A 21,696-nucleotide genomic window follows, 5' to 3' on the forward strand; every position below is an offset into this window, starting at 1 on the left:
GCACTCCAGGGGAGAGTTTGCACCTGCACCGGGAACAGAGCATTTTTTGTAACTGGGTGCACTTTCGTTGCCAGCATCAGGCATACCGCAATTAAAGGTGAGTTGAGGCACAGAAGGGGAATGGGCACCTGATATGTAATAGGGCACCTGGTTTTTAAAAGTACTTTACAATATCAAATAGGATTCCACTCTTTTTACTTGTTCCAGGATAGAGCACAAGGCAGATTTAGGAATATCTGGCTGAAGTTGTTGCTTCTAACGTGTGTTTGTCCTTCACTTCTAGGTGTTGACTTTATATTGACTTGTGTGGACCAGACCATTACCCCTGTTGCCTTAGGGGTGAACTCCCACCTCTGCCTGATGTCCTGTGGGGTGTTCGAGACAATGAACTGCCTCAATGTGTCTGCTGCATGTGCTGGGGCAGAGTCAGCTTCCAGTTTGCTGATCCAGGCAATGGTGAAGAGATCTCAGTCCTACATCATGGAGGGGAAAGAGGTCCTTGTCATAGGAGCTGGTGGAATCAGCAGGAAGTACATCTGGGAGACGACCAGAGAATATGGGATCAAAGTGAGATTTCTGAACTCTTTAAAAAAAAAAATGTCATATGCCATTCATTATATTTACCACTTGATTACTAAGCTAATTCAGTAGTAGGGGATATTCGTTGCAACAACTTGATAGTAGTACATTCTTGGTGGACTCTGTTTGTTGATGAGTATTGGTAAAGTATTGCTGTTAGGCCATAGCGTCTTAGTACAGATTGAAGTGTAGTGGTGTAGATAGTACTGTGGTTTTGTTAGGTGGTAATACAGAATGTGGTAGTGCTATGATTGTGATTGAACATATGATGCTGTGACGTAGATCTGTGGTGGAGAGATATTGGTGCCTGCGAGTGTTGTTGTGGTCAGACATTCTGAGCTGAACTATGACATCATGTTAGGGTCCTGTGGTTGAGTGCTATGGTAATTCTGTGGTATGTGGTTTCAATGAAGTGCTTTGGGCTACGAGTGGTACTAACGGTCTCACTGGAGTTCATAATGTGATGGTGGCGTGTGTGGTAATGTGGTACTAAGGTGGCAGCATAGTAGTAGAGCAGTGTTGTGTGGTAGCGTTAGGGTGCTGCGTGCCAGTGTGTGAACTGTGTGAAGAATTTTCCATAGTGGCCGTAGATGATCGTGAAGTAGTGGGATGGTGCTGTTGGGGAGTGGGGTGAGTAGGCCCGGTGGTAGTAGTTCAGAAGTGTTGGGTAGTATTATGCTGGTGATGGGTTGGTAGTGTTGAGTGGCAGTATGTGCACAGGGTGGCAGTGCAGCACTAGACTAGTAATGTCACAGGAGTTGATAATCTCAGAGCAATGAGATACAATAATGTGATATTTTACTGTACTTTTGAAATGTAAACGAGTCCCTGCCTATGCCTCGTGCATTGCAATAGAAGCACCCAAGGCAAACATTTACACCTAACCAGCCACCACTAGCATGTGGTGAGAGAGAAATACCCCACTGAAGCCTTGTTTTAGAAAAGTAATGACAATAGCTCTGGCAGAAAGTCACAGCTGTTGGTAGCTTGACCCAACCAGACCCATGGTAAGAAGCCCACTGAGAGACAAGGAGACTGCACACATCACTACGAGAGCTGTATGGAGAGACGTGGCAAGACTAATGGAGCATCCATGCATCTCTCTTACTTTTCAATGAGATTAATGGCCGGTGACTCACTGAAGGCTTAAAACTGTTCAAGCCTTCAGTGATTAGCATTCCCTTCTACATGGGTCTGTGCCAAATTAAGGGTGACAGAGAGGTTGGGACAGGATAAGTTATCTCATCATTAAATGTAAAGAGAAGGCCTGGTTGTGTGTATTAACATGCTAACTTTAAATCCCTGTGAATTTTTTATCACAACCGCACAATAGGTTTTCATAATCTACAACCGTCATCTGTAAATATAGTCTTTTCAGCCTCAAGTTTTTTGTAAGTGAAGTTAAAGGATTGTGTAAATGGAGACTTTGCAAAAGCAGGTGACCCGTATTGCTGTCACTCATGGTTGAAATGGTCAATGAGTGGTCCTTCCTGAGCTGGTTCTACAGACACAGGTTGTTTCTGATGTCCTGCACCTTCCTCTGTAAAAGAAGTGACAGATAATAAGCCACATGAACCTCCGGAGGGGAAGAGGCCCTCAATCTGCCTTGGTCACCACTTGGGACTGCCTGAAATCTCAAGTGGATAGAGAATGAGTGTCAGTCCTCATGCCCTGGAACCTATCTGCAGAACATCATGAAGTCTTACTGAGCAGACTTAGGGTCTGATTTCTAGTTTCGCAGATGGGTTACTCTGTCACAAATTTGACGGCTATACCGCTTGCCTTTTTACAAGTGCATTATACCCTATTGCGCTTTTAATGAAGTGGACGTGATATTCATCACATATGTGACAGAGTAACCTGTCCAACAATTTGAAAATCAGCCACTAAATAATAAGGGTATCAAAGGAAATATAGTTAACTGATTGACTCCTAGAAGATAGGTCATATATCCTCTCTAGCTCCTTTTCTCCAAACAATCCAGCATTGAGCCTGGAATTCTCATTAGTTCTTTCCCCTCACATGCTACAACAATGCAGATGATACCCAGATGATCTTCAAACTGGGTAAACCAAACTATCTTCATCCTTTAAAATAAGATGACTGACGCCAACAAATTATTCAGGTTAACCACCGACCAATACATTATAGACGGTCACCTTAAATTCAACACCTCAAAAACAGAAATAAAAAAATAGGGGACTGGAAGGACTACAACCCACTAAGAGCGGTCCTCCATGATCCCACAAGTCAAAAAATTTGCTAAATCCACATCCCATAAACTGAGGAGACTTCAAAGCTTCTACCTTCATCTTTAAATCCCAAAGAATGTCCAGGCAGCCACCTCAATGGACTATATCATCGAGTATCAATAGCCAATGCAACGAATCTAAAGAATTTAAAATGCAGCAGCAAAATAACTTTGCAGCCACATCTCTTCCACTCTGACAGCTGTTTGATTGCTGCTTGTTACTTTAAGTTATATCATCAAACTACTGTAAAAAACATACAGCACAATAAATGGAAAAATACCTATATTTCTATAGATGCAACTCAAGAAATACTCCCAGAAAACAACGCTTTACCAGATTTACCCTAGAGCTAACTGTTCCACCATACAAGTAGAAAATTGTTGCCAGAGCATCATTCTCTATCCAGATTACCATACTATGGAATTCATTCATAGCAAAGGTACAGGCTACCATCGATAACCTGGAATTTAGAAGGATTCTGACAATGTGGCTATATCTCCCACCTGAGCCTCAGACTACAAAATAGAGTAAGGATCTCATCATCACCAGGAAGAGATGACTCAGTGCAGCATCATGGAATTAGAAAGATGTGGAGGAAGAAAATAAGTTACTTACCTGTAACTAAAGTTTCATAGATTCACATGCTTGATTCATTCCCAGTTGTCGAAGTGGGAGTCCCACTGAACTATAGTAAAGCAGTATGTATAACTAACATAGGCTATACTGGCACTAGGCCATACATTTAATAGCCTATCTATGTCCTTTAAAAAAAAGGACCACACTTTAACTATGACCAATCAGGTGGTAGCACCCTCTAAAACACTCCTAGGAGAGGATGATTCTCTAAGATTTTCAAGCACAAGTGGGAATACCATCCCTAGTCTTAAGGGGAGTCTCTTAGGGGAGGAGGGTGGGTTGCATGTGAATCTATAAAAGATACCAATACTGGATAACTTTAGTTACAGGTAAGTAATTAATTTTCTTTTCCAGTATTGAATCTTTCATAGATTTACATTCTTCTATCAGAATAGCAAGCAGTATTTTAGGTAATTGAAATCCCCTTAGAGGATGGTGGGTACCAACCTGGTATTTTTAAAGCACATACTAATCACCCCTTAGGGTCTCAAGGCACCGTGGGCCGTCGGGAAGATTAAGCAATCCATTGCCCAGTCGCATGGTGCTGGGCTGAACTGCTGCAGGCACCCGGGATTACACCGTGAGCCCTGTGCTCTGGAGTCAGCCGCCCTGGCCGCTGCACCACACCTCTCCCTTGGGTAAAAGCAATAAACCTTTATAGAGGTCAATATGAGCTTATGACACATATCAATATATTCCTATATCTTTATATATTTATCTATATCTATATTCACAGAAAAAACCATAAGTTTCAGGCATGTTATAGTTAGGAATTAGCATTTAAAAAACCTTAAAAATTCACTGAAAAAACCATAGGTTTCATGGGTGTTATAGTTAGCTGGACTTTTCACTTGTACAAAACCATTGAAATTCCCCCGTTATAGTTAGTTCAGCTAACTATAACTCGCGCCCCCGCAATGCACTGCTGATGACGTCACATATTACATCACTCATGACATGGTCAGTGACATCATTGATGACATCACTGATGACATCTCAAATGACATCACTTATGACATCACTGATGACGTCATCCAGTGAGTGTGTGTATCTGTAAATTTTAAATATGTTTAATATATATATAGGGAAAAACCTATGGAAGAATGAGTGGGTGTATAAGTGTGTGAATAGTAGGTGCGTGACTGACTCTATAAGTGAGTCATTAAATGTATCTTACTGCAGACTAGTGACTAAACTGTGTGAATGTCTGTATCTGTCTGTCTGTTGGTGTACAAGCGGCTGCATGATTTTGTGAATAGCTATATGAGTGTCTCTATGGGTTATTGATTGGTTGTCTGAGTATCTGTATGGGTGCCTGAGTGTTTGTGTGGGTGGGGTGTGTGTGACTCTGTGCATACCTGTGTAAGTGGGTGATTCTATGGGTGCATGGTTTTAAGAGTGCATCTGTGGTGGACTGTATGGTTGGGTGAGTGTATGTATGAGGGTCTTAGTGATTGAATGTATATCTCAGTGGTACATGTGTGAGTAACTATATATGTGAAAGGCAGTATATATGTGTGTAAGAGTATATAAGTGGGTATATGTGAGAGTGTGTGATTGTGAGAGTGGCTGTATGGATGAGTGTGTGCTTGTATCAGTGATTGTATAAGAGTGTAAGAATGTGGTAATATTTTTATGAGTAAGTGAACTTTTGTGTGTATAACTGCATAGGTGAGTAAATGGTAGTGTGATTAATTATTTGCATGACTGACTAGGTGTGAGAGTACCTCTATGGTGGTGTGTGAGTGTCTATGTAGGTGTATAAATGCATATGATAGTCCTGTACTGAGTGACTGTAAGTATGGGTGACTGTACAGGTGAGTGAGTGGATGTGTGTGTAGATCTAAGAGTCAATGAGTGGGTGTGTGGTTATTGGTATTGGAGTATCTATGGTTTTGAGAATGGATGTCTGAAATTTTGATTGAGTATATCAAAGGGTGTGAGAATGGATGACGTTATCAGTGATGTCATCAGTGATGTCATTTGAGATGTCATCAGTGATGTCATCAGTGATGTCACTGACCATGTCATGAGTGATGTAATATGTGACATCATCAGCAGTGCATTGTGGGGGCGCGAGTTATAGTTAGCTGAACTAACTATAACAGGGGAATTTCTAGGGTTTTGTACAAGGGAAATGTCCAGCTAACTATAACGCCCCTGAAACCTATGGTTTTTTAAGTGAATTTCTAAGGTTTTTTAAATGCCAATTCCTAACTATAACGCCCCTGAAACCTTTTGTTTTTTCAGTGAATTTCAAAGGTTTTTTAAATGCCAATTCCTAACTATAACGTGCATGAAACCTATGGTTTTTTCAGTGAATTTCAAAGGTTTTTTAAATGCTAATTCCTACTTATCTCTAAAGATATCATGTTTAATGATTTTCATTGGATTTCTATATTTTTCAAATTCAGTGTGTCATTTCATTAATTATGTTTTTTTGAAATTCTTTTTTATCACCATTTTTATAAACTTATTTTTTCAATTAATTCTTTAAAAATTTAAAAATATTATTTGTTTTTATTGGGTTTTTCAAACACATTTTATTATATTTTCAAAAATATTTTTTTAACTATATGTCCAAAACTTTATTTTCTATATTTTTTTTCCATGTTTTTGGATCCGCGCACCCTATGCGCACCGTTCTCGATCCCTACGCGATAGCATCCGCGCATGGTATGCATTGGGTACGTGTTTAGTGCGCGATCGCAATGCGACCGGTACGCGACTCCCAGCCTATACGTGACATGTTCGATGTACGTAACGTAACGTTTTCGCGCCTTCGCGATGCGTCTTCTGTGTCTATGACGCGGTAGGTGCGCGTATCCCGCGATATATTTAACATTTAAAAAAACATATATATATATGTATTTCATGTGAATATTAATTGAAGACAAATTCTAAACCAGTCTTAAAACTAATATATTTTTACATCTAATCGTATAATTTGTTTTAATTCAATTTCGCGGATGCGCGCTGGGTGCGTGCTGCCTATGCGCAGGGTGCGCGGATCCCATGTGACCTGCAAAAAACGATATTTGATTGTTTCATTACACTTCCTCTTCTATCTATTGAAAGACCCCACCCAATTCAATCATTCTTCTTTGACCTTCTTTGGAGGAGCATCTCTTTGCAGAGAAGATTTTTTTAGACTCAGTTTACACTTAGCTCTAACTTTTTTCTACTAAAAATGGCTTCAGGGCAGCAGGCATCACCTGCATCTCCTCATACATCTGAGAATGAATTTTTGGAGGAGGCACCACGCAAGGAACGTTTTCTTCAGTGGTGTGGAAATGTTTTACTTTTCCCGAGGGGCAAACAAAGACCAATGCCACCATGGTCACATGCAAGATTTGCAAAAGAGTGCTGTCGCGAGGGAATCCTAACAAGAAATACTCGTGCGGCACGGCTAGTATGATGAAGCACCTAAGGACCCTTCATCCAAACAATCTTGCATGAGAAGAGTGCAAAACAGATGAGAAATGTGGTAAATAATTTAATTACCGGGACTTAATTTGGTACAGAAACATAATAAAACAGCTCAGTAAATAAGAGGCAGAATCCGTGGTATTAGAGGTTCGGAATGGGCTTTATTCCAATGAACGATTATAATCGGTTGCTCCAAGTTCCGTCACCACGAAGGTTCAGGAAGTGAAGTACATACATGATTGACAAGAAATGACTTTTATAGAACATACAATACAATGAAGCGAATGCGGTAGGCGTAACAATTGATAAGGAAAATGACGATTCACCTGCGTAACCGAAAATGGGCGTAATGAGGAGTAAAAAGGAACATAATTGGTTATGATGTCATATATAGGTGGATCTATAAGATTATACTTGGTATAGATGCGTGCGCAGCAGCATGACGTGTGATTGACGTGCAACTAGGGGGTGAAGGGGGCTTGACATTTAGCTCTACATGTGGAGACAAGAAGTCTGGAGGGTCAAGTCAACCTAATCCCAAATCATATCTAACATCCCATGTTTAAAGAACTATGTTATTCTATACTGACTGTGTGTGCGTGCACAAGCGTCTAAGTGTCTAAGTGTCTATATGAGATGCAAGGGGCAGAAACCTTCCATGGTAACAGGGCTATGAATTACTTGCATGAGGACAGAGAAGCCGAGCCTTTGCTCGGTAGCTGGAAGAATGTTTACTTAAACTACTAGACAGGAATGCATCGGGCAGGGAACGGAGCAGATAATTTCGAAGGTGAAATACAGTTCTTGGCAGGCAGCAAGCTGATGTCAGGCTTCGTGAGCCGCGCAGAGAATGAGGCAAAGTTCATGGTCACGGTTGCAGGCTCAGACTGGAGCTTTCAGAGGCAGAAGGCAAGAAGAGTTCGATGACAGAATCAGGGCCTACTTGCCTGGACTGTAAAATGGCATAAGTGAACCATATAAAGCCGGTGGCCTTTCATATTTAAGAATGGAATATCCGGCCTTTTCATGGCGGATCTGACAAAGGACATGTTGGCGGTGGACGCACATGTGTTTGAGTCTTCATAACTAGAACTGGAGGGAACATACATGTACTTGTGATTCATACATGGAACCGTTGGGGTCCAAGATAGGGGACATAACTGATCAGAAAAATCCATATTTCCACATTCCCTCCTTGTCCCCTACTTGCCCGTTAAGAGATATCAATCTTCATCAATCCATTGATCTGTTCATATAACATCATTTGTTCTTCTTTCTTCTTCCGTGACGAATGAATTCTTGGTGGTGGAATACACGATGTGGCACACAGACCACAGATCGCTGGTCCACATTGTAGACATAGACAGCAACTGAATAGTATGAGAAGGCCAATACCTAGGAAAGATAGGACCTTCCATCCAAAGGTAGATAATATACTCCAAAACCAACCGGACCAAGTCCAGGTGCCTGGGTTCTGGTGTATCTGGCTTACAATCTTATGAAGGCGAGTTATGGCCTTATATACAGATGGCGAATTTTCTGGTATGAAAATGCAACAGCTTGATCCGATGACCCTACAAGCTCCGCCCCTATCAGCCAGGATGACGTCAAGGACAAGACGATTTTGAAGCACAACAATCCGCATAGCAGACTGCTCTTCTGTTAAATTGCCTAAAGCGGAAATAGTTTCATTCACTACTGCTTCAAGGGTTCTAGTTAATCTACGTATCAGCTTACTATTAGTAACAGTACCTATATAGGGAAAGAGACCTTTATTGAAATCTGTGTATTTTTCCCATGCTGTTTCAGTGTAATCGACTATTGGGAGATCTCTCCTTTCTCTATTGTGTACTAAATGAGTATTTCTGTGATAATCACGAGGAGCTAGAAAAACAGGTGGCAAAAGGAATCCAATATAGCAAGTACCGTCCCAATCTAGAGGCAAACGTACATATGCCGTCTGACCACATATAAAATAGGAATGGCGGGAAGCTCTAAACGTAGACTTGCCTTGATCACTAAATTCTACTTCAGTGGTGCATCTACTATGGCCCATATGTATGGAACCATTCTTTCTTACACATAATTCACCTTTTACTGGAAATATTGACATAGCGGGCAAAATTGGAGTAGCTTCGGATTCGACATTTAGGATCATAAGATTAAGCGTGAAATTACCTAATCCATACACTTCGTTTTCTAGATCAGTTCCTGTTCTCTGGGGAAGTCCCTCCTTGTTGGGGTAGCAGACCTTAAGTAAAATTAAGTTCAAATTTCCCCATACCCAGTTATCTTGATAAACTGCAGAATTCGAATCTAGAGAATTAATTAAACTAAACCATGCTCCACAGGAGCCGTTGTGTGTGAACGGGTATGGAAAGAGAGGTAAAATTCCTTTATAATTCTGATAGGGAGGGAGTCGGCCACATATCCAACAATTTGTAGCATTGCTAACCTGATGGGAATGATGTAACATACTAATAAAAGTGTTATTGCGCAGCGCAAATCTGTATGACAATTCAAGCGGAGGTAATTCACTAAAAGAATGTTCAGCAGTAACATTGTAAACAGGTCTAGAAATAGGATAATATATGTGCAACAATATACTTGCAGTAATTATTAAAAGACTTGAGAAAAACAAAATTAATAACGTCATTATGCAATGGCTACGCAATGATTTACAGTACGCATGTCGCTTCAACATTTTTCGCGTGCTTTCTCTATTCAGGTCCAAGGGATACATGTCAGGGACAATTCAACCGCTTCACCTTGGAGAGGACTTAAACAATCAAATTGCTCGACTCATTGGGCCTGAGCTTTAATTTATAAAGTTCGGAGTCACTTTTTTCCACAAAAGGAAGTTTTGAGTCAATGGGTGAAGACACACAAGGTGTGCTATTCACATCTGATTTCAGTCCATGAAATTTCTTGATATGACTTGAATGAATCCATCCTTTTCTGCCTTCGATCTTCACGGCTGTCCTTGTGGTGAGCAGGACCAATTTGGGTGATCTCCACCTGGGCTCCAGCTGAGTCTTTCGGTCGAAATTCCTCACAAGAACGAGGTCCCCCGGAACTACGTCAAGGGGTTTCACCTCAGTGTTGTCGGGAAAGGTTGCAGCTACCTGTGAACGACAAGATTGTAGTGCAGACATCAAGGAAGCTAAGTAATCTGTCAGCATATTACAGTCAATATCAGTTATTTTTCGTGGCATAGGCGTCCCCCACATATTTGGTGGTCTGCCGAAGATCACTTCATACGGGGATAGCCCTGTTCGAGAGTGTGCTACCATTCTTGTGTAAAAGAGTGCAACTGGTAGTGCTACTACCCAGTCGACACCTTTCTCCCTGCATATTTTGGACAATCTAATTTTCAGGGTCTGATTATGTCTTTCTACGAGACCTGCTGCCTCAGGGTGTCGGACACAGTGGAATTTCCACTGATAACCTAACAAAAGTGAAACATGTTTCATTAATTCGGATGAGAACGGCTGGCCGTTATCTGAGTGAACAACACGTGGTAAACCGTATCGTGGGAAGAATTCTCGAACCAACTGTTTGGCAGTAGTCGGGGCAGTGTAATCTGAAACCGGGTATGCCTCCGTCCAACGGGAAAGAGCACAAACAACTATGAGAACGTATTTGAATCCTCGACATCGTTCCATCTGGATATAATCCATCTGGAGGACTTCAAAAGGGTGATCAGGAGGATAAAATCCACCCTGTTCTACGGGAACGCTTTTTCCTGGGTTGAACTGGCAACAGATCATACAGGTACGGACCTTTTGTTTGGCTGCTGCTCGTAAATGTTTATTGAACCAAATGTGTTGAATGCTATCTAGCATAGCTTTTTCTCCTAGATGTGCTGGACTATGTATAGTGTTAATTATACCTTGGACCATTGAATCAGGAAGGAACCACACAGACTTTTCCTTCATAATCCATCCTTGATCCGTTTGGATCCCTCCTAATTCGGTCCATTTCTTTATTTCTTCTGATGTAGCATGTGTCTGTATATCAATTACATCAAGAGTAGGATCTTTAACCGTCATACAATGTGTTGGCGTCTGGACTATTGTCTTTGTCATGTCGGATGTTTGAGTTTGGGCAGTCTGTTTAGCTGTTCTGTCAGCTAAATCATTGCCTTGAGAAATGATATCAGTAACTTTCGTATGTGCTTTGCATTTCATAATTGATATTGCAGTCGGTAGATGTATCGCATCTAATAAAGCATGAATGAGGGGTCCGTGTTGAATGTGGGCACCGTGGGAAGTTAAATAACCTCTCTCTCGCCACAGCACGCCGAAGTCATGTACAACTCCGAATGCATAACGTGAATCAGTGTATATGTTGACTTTTTTATTTGTGGCTTGAATACAGGCTTGTGTCAGAGCGACGAGCTCTGCTGCTTGAGCGGACAAAGTATTTATATGATTTGTTTCAATGACTTCAGTATCTGTTGTGACTGCGTAAGCAGCCACTAACTCTCCTGTATTTGTTCTCATACATGAACCATCTACATACAATGTCAGGTCTGGATCTGACAACGGGACATCGGTTAAATCTTGTCTGGGTTTCGTCGTTATAGTAATAACTTCAATACAGTCATGGGCTAGTGGGTCTGTTCCGATTACTGGCAAAAGTGTGGCAGGATTCAATGTGTTACAGCGTCTGATTTCTATATGTGGCTGGAACAATGTAAGTTCGTACCCTGTAAGTCGCGCTATAGTCAAGTGTTGTGTTTGCGTTCTATTTACAAGAACCTCTACCGCATGTGGTACTTGAACTGTCAATGGATGTCCTAACACTATGGCATCGCTTTGTCGTATTGCTAAAGCTGTCGCTGCCACTGATTTCAGGCACGCAGGAAGAGCCTGAGCTACTGGATCTAATGTACTAGAAAAATAAGCACATGGTTTGTGTGCTCCTGCTTGTTCCTGTGTGAGTACTGACAAGGCAGTACCTTCGCGCTCTGTAACAAAGAGTGTAAACTGTTTTCTGTAACATGGCGTTGCTAAAACAGGTGCTTGACATAAAGCTTTCTTTAGGCTTTCAAAAGCTTGTGTATGTTCCTGAGTCCAAGGGAGAACAGTCGATGTGGCTGCCTCCTGTGTTGTCAACTGAATGAGCGATTTTGCTAGAAATGCATATTGAGGGATCCACTGTCTACAGTATGAAGTGAGGCCTATGAAAGCCCGCACCTCCTTTTGTGTCTTGGGTATTTGCATGTTAGCTATTAACTGAATGCGGTCGGGTGTAAGCTGCCTTCCCTCCTTGGACAGCGAGTGTCCAAGATAAATAACTCGCTGGACACAGAATTGCAGCTTAGAAGGGGACACCTTGTGTCCCTTTTCAGCTAGAAATTGTAAAACTGTCAGTGATGCTTTCTCACATTCGGGTTCGCTTCTAGCGGTGATCAACAGATCATCGACATATTGAAGCAAGGCAGTGTTAACTGGCATGTGGATACTGTCAAGTTCTCGTTTCAGTGCTTGGCTATAGATGCTGGGGCTTTCTGTAAATCCTTGAGGTGCGCGTGAGAATTTAAAGCTACGTCCATTTAAACTAAATCCGAACAAATATTGGCTTTCCAGATCTATTGGGACGCTGAAAAAGGCGTTTTTAAGATCAATTACAGTAAAGAATGTTGCTTCAGAATCAATGGCTGTCAATAATGACGAGATATCAGGGACCACAGGGAATTGTGGCACAATGCACTTGTTTAATTCGCGCAGATCAATAACCAATCGATATACTGGCAGGGCCTTTGGATCTGTTCGTTTAAGAATCGGAATTATTGGTGAATTACATACATTGGAGTCTGTTTCCACAACCACTCCTTGGGCAATGAGTTCGTCAATGATTTGCAGCAAAGCCACTACAGCCTCTGGGGGTAACTTGTATTGTCGCATTCGTGGTAGTACCACTCCTGCCTTTAATGTGACTCGATATGGTGTAATATTCATGCAACCAACATCAGTAGGGCCTTGTGCCCATAGATGTGTAGGTAAAGTCTGCAGTCGGGGATCCATGTCTCTAGATACATAGTGACCTTTAAAATCACGTAAAAACAATCTTACTCCTTCCGGAGAACAACATATTATGGCTCCTAGAGCTTTCAGTGTTTTTATTCCTAACAGATTTTCTGGACATGATTTAGTAAGCAATAAATCGGTAGTTCGGGTCAAAGGTCCTATCGTAAGTGGAAGAGGTTGTGACACTTCATTAACAATAGGTTTTCCTGAAAAACCAAGGGAGATATTCTGAGAGCCTGAGAGGGGTGCCCCTGGAACTTCACTACGTTTTATGGTCGTTCGACTTGCCCCTGTATCGAGTAAACATTTTCTGTCTTGGCCTAACAATTCACTATGTACATAAGGTCCTTCTTGATCTACAGGGATCTCGATAAGGGGTAAGTCAACTTCCCTCTCTAGGCTGGTTCATGCGTATCGTTGGTAATCAGGATAGTCATACTGTGCGGTCTGGTACAGTTGTCGTGTCGTGGTTTGTGTGGCAGCAACGGGCAGCGCTGGTGCAGCTGGCACAAACTGTACAGACTGTGGTGGAGCTGGCATGGACTGTGCGTGCTGCGGAGCTCCTTGTTCATTCTGATCCTGTCTAGGTGGCCGTGGTCTTTCTTTTGTATTACCTATGGCGATATTATGTTTCAAAACTGGACAATCGTGTACGTAATGACCTGGCTTTTTACAATAATTGCATGTCCCTTTTACAGGTCCTGCTGAATCACCGGAATGTGTCATACCCTTTTTATGTCCTTCAGCTGGAACTGTCTGAGAAACTAGCATTTTCATTTTTGTGTCTTTCATGCGTCTGTGTTCATGTTCTTGTTCCTCTCTAATTCTATTGTGATGGTACTGTAACATTTGTAACATTTGTGATGGAGTGTTACCTTGCCAGGTACTCTCGAATTTTAATACTCTATTCTTTACTTGGGGCAGGGCATTTTCTACTAATTTTGTTACAAACAGATGTGGGTATGATTCGCTACTTGCTTTTATGCCACTATTTATACCAAAACATTTTTCAAATCGGGCATAGTAATCACTAGTGTCTTCATCTTGCTTCTGTTTACAGGCTGAAATTGTACCCCAATCTTCCTTTTTCGTAGTTAATAAACGTGGCAGTACCTGTACTAATAAACCTGGTAGTGCTTTAGTTTTATCCCCAAGTCCTGCTCCTGCAGTTCGGGCCTTTTCTTCTGCTTCTAATACTGACCATTCTATCTTTTGGTCTCCTACCTCCCACTCTTTTTCCCTGAGTTTCTCATAAATGCCAGCAGGCATTAATACCTTTAATATTGTCATAATGTCGGGATAGGTATACTCTCCCATGAGTAACATGTCTTTAATTTCTCGGTGAAAACCCGCTGGATCTTTGTCATGACTGGGTACCACTTTCTTCATTTCTAACAATTCTATTTTTGATATGGGCGTGTATACAAATACGCGTTTAAACTCATTGTCCTCGCCCTTTATTGGGTGTACTTCTCGTAGAGGATTCTGTCTGTCCATGTAATACGTGGTTCTTTCCTTAATGGGTAGTGAAACATGTTCTGAACATACAAAAAGAATGTATTGCTTTCTTGATTCTAGTATTTCTTTAATTAATTTAGTACCTGAACCTCTCCATCTATTCATGAGTAATTCAGTCAATATATCAGGTAAGGGACCAGGGTCCGAATGCTGACTCTGATACAGTATAAGGAGTTGTTGAATCATATAAATCCCAGCTAAACGCTGTTCATCTGGGGTGAGATTCAAAAATGTGCGTGCTACTGTATCATCACTGTATTTTCCGGGACTGTCAACCCAATGGACAGCTGACCTGGCTAATTCTTGTTCATCCATAGAATCGAGAAAATGATAACCCCTTCGTTCTCGGAGTAATTTGTCAGCTGCTTGGAACGAATGCTCGTTAGACCTTATATGGACTATGGGTGTTGGGAAACTCCTGTTATTGTCTGGATATATCGGACGTATCGGGTCAATAAGACATCTATTACTATTACAAGATCTTCCTCTACCTACATAGGCTATAGTGTCTGACTGTCCTGTGGGCAGTCCTGATCCTTCTTCCTCGCTTTGTTCGAACTGGTCTACCGCTAATCTTTCTTCATGTAGGCGTTCTATTTCTTTTCGGATCTTTCGGCACATGGCTATTATACAATTCTGCTTATCATGTCTTCCTTCTGATATATTCTGACTCCATCTGGTAAGAATTTGCATTGCTTCCGGGTCTACCCCTGGTCGGTCTTGATTTCTGATCACACAATTTATGAGGAAACGTAACAGTTCCCCCTGTATCTCCACTTTCTGATATTCCATAGCTCTGTTAATACATTCAGAATCTCGCCCTGTTTGAACAAAATGATATATATTATCTAGATGCGCAGTCATTCCTGGTAACTTCCCTAGATACACCGCGGCTCGTCTGATACGTAATGATGCCAGGGTCATTTCGTCCTCTTTGCCGGGCACAGGGTCATATCTACAATCTACAAGAAGTTCCTTAAGCTTGCAGGCGTTTATGAGTTTGGGGGTACGTGAATGTGCTGACTCTTGAAAAGTAAGTTTATTTATTCTGGGTGGCGTAGAAAAAGTGTTGCTAGTACCTCCCGTAGCCCCGTCTGGGGTGTCGGGCGTGAAAGGATTCGTTGAACGCGATACAGCAACTATAGGTGTGGACACAGCTATAGAAGTATCTGCAGGGACAGATGTAGAAACAGATGTGCTTGCCGGAACTCGTTGCTGTAGAGATACGGGTACTGGATCTTGGCGTTGAACCTCCCTGGCAGGCGGTCTATGTGGGGCGGAATTTAGCATACTCGGGAGCTGCGTCATCTAAATATGAGGAAAGAAAAACATCTTCTGCGGTTCTAGGATGCCCCTTAGGATGTACCTTTATTGGAAATAATGGGGTTGGCAAGTCTTTTGGTATCTCTGGAGTAGCCTTAGGTAATCCTTCGGCCAGAAGGGGATACATACCATTCATAAGGGCATTTCTTTGTCTGTCTACTTGTTCTGATTTCACTCGGATACCTTCCTCAATTAATAGATTTTCTCGAACTTTATTTGAACTCTCTTTATTCTTCTCTTCCTGTCGGAGTGCTTTTTCTGTACGTCTATGAGATTCTTTACGCCATAACTCAACGGCATCTTTCTGTGACTGTCTGACTTTCCTTTTCCATAACTCTTCCTCGACTTTCCTGATGCACTCTGCATCCCAGGTCCCCGCTGCGGGCCACCTCTGACTTTCTGGTAATTCCTTGGTGTAGTCTACCCATAAATCAAGAAATAATATAGCGTCTAAGCCATGTTTATGATACATGAAGTACCCTGGAGTGTCCCTAGGAGGAATAGGAACGGCTTCTTCGAGTACCCCTTTTCTTGTTGTGATCTGTCTTAATTTTGAAAAGAGCGGCATATTGAGAACTAATCTGCTACTTGATTTAAAACAAAACTTAATACAGTAACCACGATAATGAACAGTCATTCATACCACAATATGCAGAACGTACTTAAAACATTTAACATTTAACATTTACCTGAACAATCAATAATGATGATGATCTAAGGAAAACTTAAATCACTAAACATAATACTCGACATTAACTGAATTATATACTTGATATACTGCTAAACAGTACAGATACACTGCTGAAACAGTGCAGACCGGATTTGTGTACCCAAACCCGTCTTGACCGGCACAAACTATGTGCACGTCAGAAAGCCTCCCCAGTAATGGTACTCACCGGGTAGCTCGGAAACGGAAGGCCTCGGAAACTGGACTGAACTTGAACCGGACTGGACTCGACTCGAACACTGCGGAGACTGGACTCGACTTGGGACTTCGGAAACTGGTGGGCCTCTGTATACCTCGGATCTTGCTCTCTCAGCTAGGCTCTGGTCGGGATACTTCGCACTTCTCACCGCCTCGTCTGGGTGTTGATCGCAGCCTCAGTCGCCCCCGCTTGACCGGAGGGAGATACAGGAAATCCTGCTGGTACGCGTTATTGTCCGTCCAGCTGTGGCAGGAGACCGGGCCTGCAACTCACCGCCGGCGCGTGAGATGAGAAAGTGTCCCTGTTCGGGCGCCATTCATGTGGTAAATAATTTAATTACCGGGACTTAATTTGGTACAGAAACATAATAAAACAGCTCAGTAAATAAGAGGCAGAATCCGTGGTATTAGAGGTTCGGAATGGGCTTTATTCCAATGAACGATTATAATCGGTTGCTCCAAGTTCCGTCACCACGAAGGTTCAGGAAGTGAAGTACATACATGATTGACAAGAAATGACTTTTATAGAACATACAATACAATGAAGCGAATGCGGTAGGCGTAACAATTGATAAGGAAAATGACGATTCACCTGCGTAACCGAAAATGGGCGTAATGAGGAGTAAAAAGGAACATAATTGGTTATGATGTCATATATAGGTGGATCTATAAGATTATACTTGGTATAGATGCGTGCGCAGCAGCATGACGTGTGATTGACGTGCAACTAGGGGGTGAAGGGGGCTTGACATTTAGCTCTACATGTGGAGACAAGAAGTCTGGAGGGTCAAGTCAACCTAATCCCAAATCATATCTAACATCCCATGTTTAAAGAACTATGTTATTCTATACTGACTGTGTGTGCGTGCACAAGCGTCTAAGTGTCTAAGTGTCTATATGAGATGCAAGGGGCAGAAACCTTCCATGGTAACAGGGCTATGAATTACTTGCATGAGGACAGAGAAGCCGAGCCTTTGCTCGGTAGCTGGAAGAATGTTTACTTAAACTACTAGACAGGAATGCATCGGGCAGGGAACGGAGCAGATAATTTCGAAGGTGAAATACAGTTCTTGGCAGGCAGCAAGCTGATGTCAGGCTTCGTGAGCCGCGCAGAGAATGAGGCAAAGTTCATGGTCACGGTTGCAGGCTCAGACTGGAGCTTTCAGAGGCAGAAGGCAAGAAGAGTTCGATGACAGAATCAGGGCCTACTTGCCTGGACTGTAAAATGGCATAAGTGAACCATATAAAGCCGGTGGCCTTTCATATTTAAGAATGGAATATCCGGCCTTTTCATGGCGGATCTGACAAAGGACATGTTGGCGGTGGACGCACATGTGTTTGCGTCTTCATAACTAGAACTGGAGGGAACATACATGTACTTGTGATTCATACATGGAACCGTTGGGGTCCAAGATAGGGGACATAACTGATCAGAAAAATCCATATTTCCACAGAAACACTCCTGCTCCTGCGCCTTCCACCTCATCGCAGCCGAGCACTTCAAGAGTGCATCCATCAGCTCAAAATTTGGGCATCCGTCCTCAATCTCATTATTTAAAAGTGCTCTGCACTAACTGCAATGCGACTTTGTGCTACGGTGAGCAGTCGATCGATCTGATCTCCCGCCGGCAAGAAAGTCACATTTGCTATTTTTTTAAATTTTTTTTTATTGTTCCCTGAAGTTCATTGTTTGGTTCCTCCTGTTGTGTTTTTTGCAGAAAAACCAAAAAATGTTTTACATTGTTCAGAAAACCCCCCAAAAAATATAAAAGAAGAAAGGAAAAAAAAAAAGTTCTTGTAAGAACTAACTTTCCTGGTTTAAAAAAAGAGCTAAATTTCTTTGTTAGTGTGTGAAAGTTTGGATGAATGTATGTGTAGTACGTAATTGACTGAATGAATGCATTAGTAGCGTATGGTGAATGTATAAGTGCAGAACTATGAGGAAGTGCTGGAGCACAGTAACTTCTTTAACTGCAGTGTGCTGTAGTACTTCCGAAGCACAGGGATGCAACATATGTACATAAATATGTTGCAAATCTATGCTTCTCTCTGCACAGCTGCTTAAACTGCAGCCATGTGGTGACACAGGCACCCTTGCACCATAGTGCAAGGATATCTGTGTCATGTGCTGTTTGTTTTTGTGCAGGAAGACACACCTTCCTGCACAAAAACAATCAGTAAAGGCATTTTTCTCCTTCAATGTATACTGAGCATTGTAGCATGCATTGAAGATATAAAAATGTGGAGAACTGAAAAAAATTCTCCTTGTTGTGCTTTCCTTTTTTTTTTTTTTTTTTTAGTGCTTGACAATAATACAAGTAAAGAAAACAGAAGGAAAAGTCGTGACAGAGATGGTTAACATAAATATGGTATCACACAAATATTCAATAGTGACAAGAAACAGTATCTTCCAGGACATATACAATAAAAACATAGTATGAACCAAACTTAAAGCTGGGGATACACCCCTTCGTTATATAACTCAACTCAGAGAAAAAAGACAAAAAAATCGTTGATCTATAACTCAAGCCACTCCTGAACAGGAGCCCAAATCTTATGGCCCAGCTCAGAGCTCCTTCTACCACGCCTCAAATAGACTGCAGATTCCAGATTATAAAGAGCTAGAATCCGGGATCTCCAATTAAAAAAAGTTGGGGCTTCTGGACTAAGCCATTGTGACGTGATGTATAGACGAATTAAAGACATTGTTATAAATAAAAAAGCTGAAAGATGTCTTGTCCTTTCAACTGAATCACATCCGAGCATCACCATCTCTGGAGAGATATTAAAGGGAATGCGAAGCATAGAGTTTATAAAATGCTCCACATCGGAAAAAGAAGCCCACTAACTTTGGACAGAGATAAAACATATGGATATCGTTAGCAGCCTGGAGCCCACATCTAGCACAGGAATTACACTTGCAACCTCCCCATTTTGCAATTTTTGCCGGTGTATAATACAGATCGAATAGTGCCATGTAGCTTTGAGTACAGAGGCTCACAGGTATTAGGGCATAGCTTGCTAGCTCCAGCGACATACTAATATCCACTCCGACTTTGCCTAATTTACCATCCCACTTAATATTCTGAAGTGCCAAATCGTCAAGGAGATTAGATATCAGATATTGATGCAGAGCCCCAATTCTAGCCCTTCTTTGAATTAATTCAAATAAGATGATTTTTTTAAAGAGATTTGGTATTTGGTGCTGTTTTTTATCTATAAAGCTCCTGATCTGCAGGTATTTGAAAAAGTCATGGGTTTTAAGATGATACCCCCCTTTTAAAGAAGAAAAAGGGGCCATTTGTCCATCGATACCCAAGTCACCAATTGCTGCCAGCCCCGATGACTGCCACCTGTAGACAACCTGATCTTGAAAAATAGCTGCCAAGAGTCGAACAGCTGTGAAGGGGGTATAGAAATTAATATTTAAAATTGACCATTTGCGACGAATTTTACGCCAGACTGAGAACATAGCCCAACTAACCTTAAACTTAGTTTTTTTGTAATAACTCGGCTCCAAAATCCGCAGAAGCACACCCTTAGCAGTCTCACCCAGGCCCAGTTCGTAGATGGTAGGTCTACAAAAGATCGGTACCTCCGCCCTATCACCCAGTAATGGAAGCCCCAGATGTTGAAGCATGGCTGACCAGTAATATAATAAATTAGGGACTGACCAACCCCCACGATCCCTAGAAAGACACATCCATTTGGCTGCCCTACGAGGGCAACGGTATCCCCAAAGGAATATTGTACATATTCTTTCGGCCCTGGCCATGCTTTGCTGTGAAAGCTCCAATGGAATGGTACGAAATAAATATAGAAACTTTGAAAGGACCATCATTTTCAGAACATTACATCGGCCATATAAAGAAAGGTGTAGATTATCCAGTCTTCTTAGCTTGAGGTTGACTGATTCAATAACCAGGAGAATATTTAAATCTGGAATATTATCAACTTGGGCAGTAATTTTAACCCCTAGATATGTTGCATCTGGAACCAGAGGAGCTTGGGAGGGACTCATATTCCGGGTTTGAATAACCTGTGTTTTTAAAACATTGAGCTTATAGCTTGATAAATGGCCAAACTGTTCTGCTAAAGTTTTTAAGGCAGGAAAGGCAAGTGCAACATTACGAGTTAGGACCACTATATCATCTGCGTAGGCCAGCGTCTTAAACTCTGCACCATTGACCCTGACAGGCAAGATATACGAAACACCTTCAATCTTACCAAGAAAGGGGTCGATGTACAAAGCGAACAGCAAAGGCGAGCAAGGACACCCCTGCCTAGTGCCCCAACTAATTTTGATAGCCGCTGAGACCACACCAGAGATACGCAGATTTGCTACTGGAGAGATATATAATGATTGAATAGCCTGAATAAACTTAGCACTGAAACCCTTCCAGTGGAGAACTGCCCATAGAAACTCCCAGGCGACCCTGTCAAATGCCTTTTCGGCATCCAACAGGATCACTCCGAGGGGTGACTCTGTTGTTTGAGCCCAATCCAGCAATGCAATCACCCGTCGGACATGGTCATGGTCAGCTGTATCCCTAGCCGGAATAAAGCCATGCTGACGTAATGAAACCAATGGAGTAATTACTAGCGCCAATCTGGGTGATAAAATTTTAGAGTATATTTTACTGTCTGTATTTATCAAGGAGATTGGCCGAAATGATGAGGGGTTTAACTCCGGCTTATCTTTTTTTTTAAAAAGAACAATAGTAGTTTGATGCCAGGAGTCCGGTATAATACCCCCTTGTGCTGCCCTAAAAACTGACAAGATGTCCTGATGAATCTCCTGACAAAACAACCTATGCACTTCCAGCGGGATGGCATCTGGGCCCGCAGCCTTGCCATTGGCAAGTGAGTTGATAGCTAACTCAACCTCCTCCCACTCAATGGGGGCAGATAGATCTCCATTTTGCTGAGCTGTAACTTGGAGGGTGTCCATATCCTGAAAAAAATCCCCGGCATCAGAGAGACTAAGAGAGCTGGAGCT

General features: G+C 42.0%; 1 protein-coding gene across 1 annotated transcript in view; it reads left to right on the plus strand.

Annotated features, from left to right (window-relative positions):
• LOC146839571 (carnosine synthase 1-like) overlaps nucleotides 1–21,696 on the plus strand; it is a 464,396-nt gene that overhangs the window by 372,882 nt on the left and 69,818 nt on the right. The window contains exon 9 of the mRNA XM_085650354.1: nucleotides 284–567. Within this exon, the coding sequence (XP_085506480.1) occupies nucleotides 284–567 (284 nt within the window). The remainder of the gene's footprint in view (nucleotides 1–283; nucleotides 568–21,696) is intronic.

The sequence above is a fragment of the Triturus cristatus genome, chromosome 4_1 (genome assembly GCF_964204655.1).
Source record: "Triturus cristatus chromosome 4_1, aTriCri1.1, whole genome shotgun sequence".
NCBI classification, from domain to species: Eukaryota; Metazoa; Chordata; class Amphibia; order Caudata; family Salamandridae; genus Triturus; species Triturus cristatus.